Genomic DNA, 9,237 nt, shown 5'->3' with positions numbered 1-9,237 from the left:
TACCAAACTTCTATCAGAACCATTCTGCTGGTTACAGAACCTTTCACCTGGTACAAATTAGCCCATAGCTAGGATGAAGAATATTTACTTACTAATAAATACTTGGGTCAAATTCTAAAAGTGATATTTACATTAGTATTCGCATTCTTTTTGTACATTTTAACTTTTACGGCTTTTTCTTTGAAATCGACATCTTCCTTTTCTAAACATTAAAGTAATATGTTTTTCTTTATGGTTTTGGGGTCACACTCAGCAATACTCAGGGGTTATCCCTGGTTGTGTACTCATGAACTACTCCCATATAGTGAGTGTTCAGTGCTAGGGATCAAACTCAGTTTGACTACATGCAAGGAAAATGCCCAACCTGCTGTACTATCAATCTGGTTCTAAAATAAGACTTTTTTAAGCAGTCTAGTTTCAAAATATATATAACAAATGACTAAACATCAAGAGTATAATGTCTGATGTTTTCTTTTATCAGAAATAATTTAAATTTTATGTTAATGGTTGACTGACTTGCTCCAGACCAACACTTTCACTAATAATGACCTGGAAACTGAAAACATACACACACACACACACACACACACACACACACACATATATATATATATATATATGTGTGTGTATATATATATATGTGTGTGTGTGTATACATATATATGTAAACTTTTTTTAGATATAAACACTCCTTTATAGCAGTATTTTCACAATAGCTAAGACATGGAAACAACTAAAATGCTTATCCACAAGTAACTGGATAAAGACATTGTGATATTTATGATATTTTTTGATATATAGATTGCCAATAAAATAGCATTCAGCTATTTTTAAAGGTAAAACCTTGTGTTTTGTAGTAAAACTTGAGGGGATAATTGGTAAGCAAAGTGAAAAACAAGTGAAAAGTGAAAAATAAGTGCCAGAACAAATCACACACATAAAGACACACACACACACACACACACACACACACACACACACCCCTCTCCCCAAAATACAATGAATACTAGAGGGAAAGGGGAGGAGAGATAGAAGGAAAGGGCTGAAGAAATAAATGTGATCATGGACTGCATTAGACTTGTTGTGGTGGTGCGGTGAGAATAGGTATCTTTGAAAGTTTTAGATGGCACCGAAGTGGAAAACTGGATATTAATGAAACTGCTCATCAAATCATGTGGCTCAAGGTCAACTGAACTATACTTCGGGGGCCAGACAGAGAGAGAATCTCTGTCATGTTTGAAAGAATGAATGAAAAAGCAATAAACTGACTCCCTGTGTTACTTATTTTGTCCTGAATAAAGAGACTGGTTTATCAGTCTCTTTATCAGTAGGCGAAAATACTACAAAAATTCTAGCATCTCAAATCAGTGACCTAGTATATCATAGCAGGTGGGAAATAATACTAGAAAATAGATGACTGCTGAGTAGACTGATTAGATAAATTAACATGCAAGGGGCCCAGGGGTAGGTCAGTGGTCAGGAGTACATATCTTGTATGTATAGGAATGCAAGTTTGATCCCTGGCACCACGTGATCCCACAGCAACACTCAGTATAGTCCTAGTGGCACCCAGGACCACCAAAAACAGCAACATCACATCTCAGTCCAAGCATAGTATAGACCAGCTCTGCTGAGTATCACCAGGAGTAACCCATGAGCACTGCTTGGGAGCACCCATAAAAAAGGGGTAGTTATACACTTAAAGTTTTTACATGAAATTTTTAAATTATGAAAGTAATATAAAAGTCTAAACTGTAGTATATCACATGTATCACTCAGATTTACTAAATATCAATTTACTACCAATTGTATTTCATCTACACTCCCATATCTTCCTCACTCAAAGTATTTTGAAATAAATGTAGCTATAAAGTAACTTTAGTTTAATATATCAACTTATATTTTACCTAATTCAGTAAGAGAAAATTAATGAAAAAGAAAGGAGAGAAAGTAAGAAGGAATGGAACGCCAAAAAGGGAAAGAAGGATATAAGGAATGAAGGAAGAAATGGAAAAAAGGAGACGGAAGAGGAAGAAACATGGTTTGATTATGATTTTTTATATTATTCTTGTAAGTGTAAATTCCAAAGAAATGGCAAAAGTTTGATTCAGTGCAAGTTTAGTTAGTTTATTTTGGAAAAGGTCCCAGTTAATAAGTATTTACCTTGAAAGAATTCAGTTCTGCTGCAAACCCATTAACCCTGATACCCGTGTACTTCAAACACAAGCAGAGGAATTTGACTCTGTAGGACTATTTTGATCCTACCCTGGACATGGCATCAGAATCATGCTCTGGATTTCATTATTACTTAACCAAAATAAAATGTGGAATTTTTCTGATCTTTGTTTTAGGTATGTTTTGTTTTCATTTTGGTTAAAGGGTTCTACAAAGGTAGAAAAATGTCAAGGTTAAGAGATTAAATATCAGCAAAGGCTAATGATAAAATTTTACTCATAGGAGAATAATCGTGTAGAATTTCTCAATCTTACATATAGATAAGCATCTCCTAAAAATCTCAAATACATGACCCCATTCTTATAGGCATTAGGTGGAAAGACCAGGTTTATCTTGTGCTGAAGTCAACACTATTTTACTAACTAGCTTTAGACACTCTAACCTCCAGAAAGAGCCCAATGGCAGTTACATTTATGGCTTATTAGAGAAAAAGGCAAAGTTTGGAAAAATTCAATTAATGTATCTAGTGGGGCAATATTTCTGGTAAGGCATATCCAAATATTGGCATTCAATAGACTAAAGGTCAAGAGTCACAATTTTAGGACAATGAGCACCTTTGATAAAAAAGCAATTTGATGCGGCACCACTGTGGGCCCTTGAAGAATGAATGAACAGGAACAAATGAAAAGGTGATCTCTGACACAAACTACTGTTTGTAGTATCACAAACAGTTATGGAAATCCTGTCAATTCTACTTGGGAAACTCTTAGCTAAAAATCATTACTTACCTATAATTAACACAAATTTGGATAGTCCCAAAAGTCTACCTCAATGATGCTTTAATACAAACATAGCACACGCCATTGTGAAATCCCAAAGCTCAAAATTCTCATTTTAGAATGATCTGGAAAAAGAATTACCACTGGTTGACCTAAAGGAGCAGGGGCTTTGTTATTTAAAACCAGTGACAACACTATTTCATCTGTCTTTCACTTTGGAAAAAGGCTGGTCGTTAAAGTAATTTGTTTATATTAACATATTATACATGTGTCCCTAATTTTAAGTAAGTTTCATCTGAAAAAAAAAGGAAAGTATCCTATAAATGTAGTTGAATATATGCTAGTCAACTAGAGGATGACTCCAAGGTTCACGTGTCTGCCTTCCAAGCTTGAGGTCATGAGCTCAGACCCTGGCTGTCCCTCTATGCACCGAGCTTGGTCTAGGTGACTCTGCTGTTGGTGACTTTTGGGGCAAAAGGCAATTTCCAGCTGTGCTGCTGTTGCCAGTTATACTAAGGGTATAACTCCCAGTGAGCACTTGCGCAGGCACCAAAATCAAGATATGCAACCCCCAATAAGCATCTCAATCAAAATGTGTGAAATGTCAACCAAGTAAGTGTGTCACTCCATCTTCACAGCAACAAACCTCAAGAGGTGAAGGGAAGCAGCAGAAGTCTTTCTGTCGAGGGCAGCAGTAATCAGTTATTACCCTGATTTATTCCGTTCTACTATTTCATTCATTGTGTTTTCTGAGGGGACTGGAGCTATAGCACAACAGATAGGGTGTTTGCCTTGCAAGCGGCCAACCCAGGTCGATTCCTCCGTCCCTCTCGGAGAGCCTGGCAAGCTACCTGTGGCATATTCGATATGCCAAAAACAGTAACAGCAAGTCTCGCAATTGAGACGTTACTGGTGCCCGCTCGTGCAAATTGATGAACAGCAGGATGACAGTGACAGTGACAGTGCAAGGCCAGCAGCCTGCCACTGTACAATCCCTCTAACCCCTTGCTTTAAGCATCTATATGTATGCAAGTATAACCACCTTCACAATAAAATTCTTTTAAAATACCTCTCTTCTATGTGGACTATAAGAAAATTCCTGAGGGAACAACAAATGTCATTGGAGCTGGAGATTTTGTTTATAGAACTGAACTTAAGTGGGAGGGGTCCTTGGGACACTGGTGGAGGGAAGCGATCACTCTGGCAGGTAAGGGGTGTGGTGTTGGAATGATTGATGCTTGAAAAAGTATAATTAACAATGTTGTAAATCCCAGTGATTCAATAAAAATGGTGAACGCCAAATTTATTTGTCACAAAGGCTGACTTATAAGTTTCTGGGTTATCTGGGTTATAGGTAACCCAGATAACCCAGAAACTTATATTTACATAGGTAAATAATATGCTTACTAATAAGGTCTACAATTTGGTAGAATATTGATAGTTTTATATCACTCTTGAAGAAAATGCTTCGATCTTTCACCATGACTATTGTGAAGTAGGAAATTTTAAAAACAAAAACAGTTAAAGTAAAAATCATAGTTTTTCTAACTGTAAGGAACGATAGCACAGCGGTAGGGCATTTGCCTTGCATGTGGCTGACCCAGGTTCGATTTCTCTGCCCCTCTTGGAGAGCCCAGCAAGCTACCGAGAGTATCTTGCCCGAAAGGCAGAGTCTGGCAAGACCCCTGGTGTCTGCAGTGTGCCAAAAATAGTAACAAGTCTCAAAATGGAGAAATTACTGGTGCCCACTCAAGCAAATCAATGAGCAATGGGATGACAGTGATACAGTGAAGGTTCTCCAAGTGGCTAAACACTTCTATGACCTTTTACACTGGGAGGGACCTAAACCTGACATAGATAACTAAGCTAATAAAGGTAGTTTAACTAATCATATATGCTATTAGGAGTGGGGCTAAAGTGATAGTATAGCCAGTAGGTCCACCTAGCACATGGCAGGCCCAGGTCTGATCCCCAGCATTGCATATGGTCCCCAGAGCACCACCAGGACTAATTCCTGAGTGTCGAGCCAAGAGTGACCTCTGACTATCACTGGGTGTGACTCAAAAGAGCCAAAAATAAGTAAATAAAAAAATTTGTTTCATTATGAACGAACATTTATTGTAGAGTCACTAACATCTCCCAATGTTCACACAATAGGGTAAGCAGATGCACAGGTCTAACTAAGCAGCTAGGAGGGTTATTGTCCAATTGACCAGCTACCAATGTTTACCATAGTGATCAAAGCTCATGTGACACTGATGTACCAATGATTGTGATCGAAGAAAAATAATCTTCTTCAAAGCCCAGATCTGTGAAGAGATTCCACTCTGGGTGTTGAATCAATACCAAACCCCACCACCCGTCTGTCTGCCTCTGCTGCCGGCGTTTCTCTTTGTCCGGGTCCTGTGGTTGAACATCATACTGGCCTCTCAGGGCTGCTTTTAGTCGGCTGAGCCACGGGCATCTTCACTGTGGTCAGTGCTAACTTTGCCTCCATCAGTGTCACCAGAGGAGTAAGACAGCGGGCAGAGAGTCCAGCTTGCATGCAGCCAATCTGGGAATAAATAAAATTTAAAAATAAGTCATTGAGAGAAACTGAGTATTTCATGAGATTTTTTGTTTAATTTTTTGCAGGTCACAGTAGGCTTGGGGAATTGTTATTGGCTCAGAGTAAAATGAAATCTGAACAAAGCCTTAAAAATGCAGATCTGACTAAGAGGTAACCTCCTGGTTCAAGTTAAATGGATGGTGCTGGAGCTTGCTTTGTTTGTTTGTTTGGGCCACACCCTGCTGTACACAGGGTTTACTTCTGGCTCTGAGCTTACCTCCAGGCAGGAATGAGGGGACCATATGAGGTGCCAGGATCAAACCCAGGTCAGCTGCAAGCAAGGCAAGCACCCTGCCTACTGTACTATATCTCTAGGGCTCCTGGAATTTGCAACATTTAAAGACAATAAAATATACTTTTATATCAGTGGATGTCAATGAAATAGGAACTATTTTCAGTGTTTCCACAAAATATACTATTTCATCACAAAAACCATTGGAAATCAATCGCTTGGTCCTACGACCCAGAAGTACCAATAAAGAATCTAAGAGAAAACTGAGAGAGGACACTGCAAAAATAATGTTGTGTGTATTTATTTTTCTTTCAGAACTCCAAATAGTTGCCTTGGCAAGCAGGCTGCTCTCTTAACTGCAGCCTTCTGAAGACTCAGAGGTGTTTACAGAAATTGAAAGTTCCAGCAGTACATTTCCATGAGCTCATTACCAGTTCCAGTCATACCCTTCAGATTTTTTTCATGTAGAGATAAGTAGCCCTGGGTAGGAACCCTGGCTTGAGGTTTTTGTTTTAATTGCGAAGTAGCAGAAGTCAGATATGTGATTAGTGATGTCAGGGCATCTTTTTAGAATCTCTGCTTTGTCAAAGCAACACCAGTGTCGTTTATTGCCTGCCTCTTTATGCTAATCAGTCTAGCCCACTTGGCCCCTCCTCCTTTCTGCTTCCTTAAGAACTGTTCCTTTCAGCTGTCACTGAGGGGAACTCAGATCTGACTTAGAAATCACTTAATTTAACTCAGCAATACTTTTTCTCTCTTTGTACTATTACTCCAACGGTCCTCTCCTCGAGGTGTTGGATTTCTAGTCAGCAAAAGGAATAAAAAAACTGCCCCAAAGGCAATCTGTTAGAAAGAATTACTTGGTAGGATTTTGAACTCCAGGGAGAAAGTTTCTATGTGTCTTGAAAAGAAAGAAGAACTAAGTCGTGTGTTTTTTACCAATTTCACTGGCATCTTTATGTGGAAGAGAAGTTATATTGGTAAATATTTATTTCAAGAACCATGACTACAAAAATCTTGGAAGTTTATTAAGAGAAATAAATGTTTTTCATGCAAGGACGGGATCTGCATGTACTGCTTTGGCTCTCAGTATCTTGTACAGACCATTTGAGGTGCCCAGCCCAGGAGAGGAAATGCTCTAGTGACACCCGAGCCTCAGCCACACTCCTAGAACCATGTCTACTGCACAAAGGGAAGGCAACTGTCGCCTCTTCAACACTGTGCACACCTGTAAACTGCCGCTTCCTGAGGACCAGCGACCTCACGGTGAGTCAGTCAGGCTAGTGGGCACTGTTTTCTGAGTCTTCCTGTCCATGTGCAGTCGTGGAAGAATGGTAGACTATGGGAGTCTCTGGGGAATCTTTCAGTTTTAAACTCCGAGAATAGACATAACCGAGATGCCGATGGGTAGTTGCCTTGAGCTCACAATTGCTTTTTTGTTGGTTTGTTTTGGGGCCATACCTGGTGGTGCTCAGGGGTTGTTCCTGGCTCTGCACACAGGACTCACTCCTGGTGGGTTCAGGGGACCATACGGAATGCCAGATATCTAAACCAGGTCAGTTGTGTGGAAGGCAAGCACTGTCCTACCTCTCCGGTCCCTCATCATTGTTTTTTTTAAAAGATTATCAAAGGCTATCTGGTATGCATATTCCATGAAGCTGTACTTCTGAAGCTTAAAGTATTACACTTCTATCCACTTTGATTTTTCTAGCACTTGCAAGATGTTGTGTGATTCAAAACACCCCTCCTGAAAAGGCTGAATTGGCTAGGAGTAGCCTTAAGTTAGCCTGAAGTATTCTCTTTTGTCCCACCCACTTATAATGCATTTTTAAAATTTAAAGTTTAAAGTGAATTTTATCTGGATCTCTGGCTTATTCATTTGTAGGAAAACAAATACATTCTGGATTCCTTTCCTATATGGTCCAAGAACGGCCGGAGACTGACAGAGAAGGGGATCACCTTTCAAATGCTAGACACTCACTTAGACTAAACTGTCTACCTTGGAGCCATTCTCACCATTAGTCTTTAAAATTTTCAAATGTACTAAGCAGCCGGCTGCATCAATTAGTGACAGATGGTTGACATAAATGAAAAAAAAAATCTCTCCGAACCGTTCTGTTGGGGACAGCAAAGGACATTTTAAGGAAAGATTGCATGCTGTCAGGATGACATCATCCATTCATGCCCTCCCCCTCCCAGAGGGAAGGGTTTATTCCAGACATTCCAAACTCTCAAAAGCCCAAGATGGTTCTTTCTATATAGTGGTCTAAGCAATGCACTCTTGAGTTTATTCTTCTGTAGTCACAGTTTTAGATTTCAGAGGCATCCACAGTGCTCACCCAAGGACTAAAACCCCTTTCCAGGGTGGCATATAGGTGCTAACGTTCATGGGGATGAATCAGTCACTGGAGTTCTATAAGGTCACTGCATGCTTACAAGGCTTAACATATATAGGGAGAAGAGAGTTTTTATTAAGTGAGACAGTGCAAACTTTGGAGACCACTCTATACCAGCAGGGTCATCTAAATATATTAAACTAACTGGAATGTACCAGGGTTTAAGAATAGCATTGCTAGATAGAAATTAATGAGGTGTTTGTGTGTCTGTCTGTGTGTTCATGTGTATGCAAATGTATTTTGTTCCTTCTCTATTAGTGGAAAATCCTAGTTCATCATAGTGTTTTGTTTGCTTTTCATTTTGTTTGAAATGTTTAAAATGTTTAATGTTTTCTTCCACCTCCATACTCCACTGATTGCTGATGTAATATTTATTATAGAAAATTGATAGTGCAAAACTGTTGCGATTAACATTTCTATACATAGTCTTGTGACCTTTTCTTCTCTGCATGTGTAACACTATATTTGCTTCATTTAAAACAAATCAATCATATTTTATATAGCTATATGACCTGCTTTTTAGCTTAGCATATATGAACAAACTTTTATTTCATTGTGTATTATATAATCTTCTGCTGTCTTAAATTATATGCCATTTCCTCATATGGATAGAGCAAAATTGCTCTAACAATTCCTGAAACACTTCATTTAGTTCTAAATTGCCTTTATTATGAGCAACATTGTATTTAATGCAAACTAATATATAAATAATTGCAGAAACAATATTTCCTTGGTACATATTCTTTGAGATGATAGTAAATCTAAGATATTCATATTTTCAAGAAATTTTTCTGTGAACCAAATGTCCTCCAATCTGCAATATAAAGATATATTCTAAGCAACACTGGGAATTAAAAATTGTTTCCCAATTTTATAAGTGGAAAATTGTATCACACGGTTGTTTAAGACAAACTATCCTAATGGTCTCTCCCTGACTGGCCACATCCCAAGCTGTCCGGAAATATCATTATGGTGACGTACTCCCCAAAACACGAACATGTCTCAAAGTCTGACTTCCTTTTTCAGACTGACGCTTTTACCTAGAAT

At 38.6% G+C, this 9,237-nt stretch overlaps 1 protein-coding gene across 3 annotated transcripts in view; it reads left to right on the top strand.

Annotated features, from left to right (window-relative positions):
- The first annotated feature begins 6,499 nt into the window (after nt 1-6,499).
- The window catches only part of RANBP3L (RAN binding protein 3 like), a 58,626-nt gene continuing 55,888 nt past the window's right edge, over nt 6,500-9,237 (top strand). For 2 of the 3 annotated variants that reach the window (XM_055139968.1, XM_055139961.1), the window contains exon 1: nt 6,500-7,060. In XM_055139968.1, the coding sequence (XP_054995943.1) occupies nt 6,970-7,060 (91 nt within the window). In that variant the 5' untranslated portion in view covers nt 6,500-6,969. The remainder of the gene's footprint in view (nt 7,061-9,237) is intronic. The other variant, XM_055139974.1, reaches the window with a different exon arrangement.

This window comes from Sorex araneus, chromosome 1, assembly GCF_027595985.1.
Source record: "Sorex araneus isolate mSorAra2 chromosome 1, mSorAra2.pri, whole genome shotgun sequence".
Classification (NCBI taxonomy): Eukaryota; Metazoa; Chordata; class Mammalia; order Eulipotyphla; family Soricidae; genus Sorex; species Sorex araneus.
Note: the sequence above shows the minus strand (reverse complement) of the source record. Positions and strands in the feature narration are given on the sequence as shown.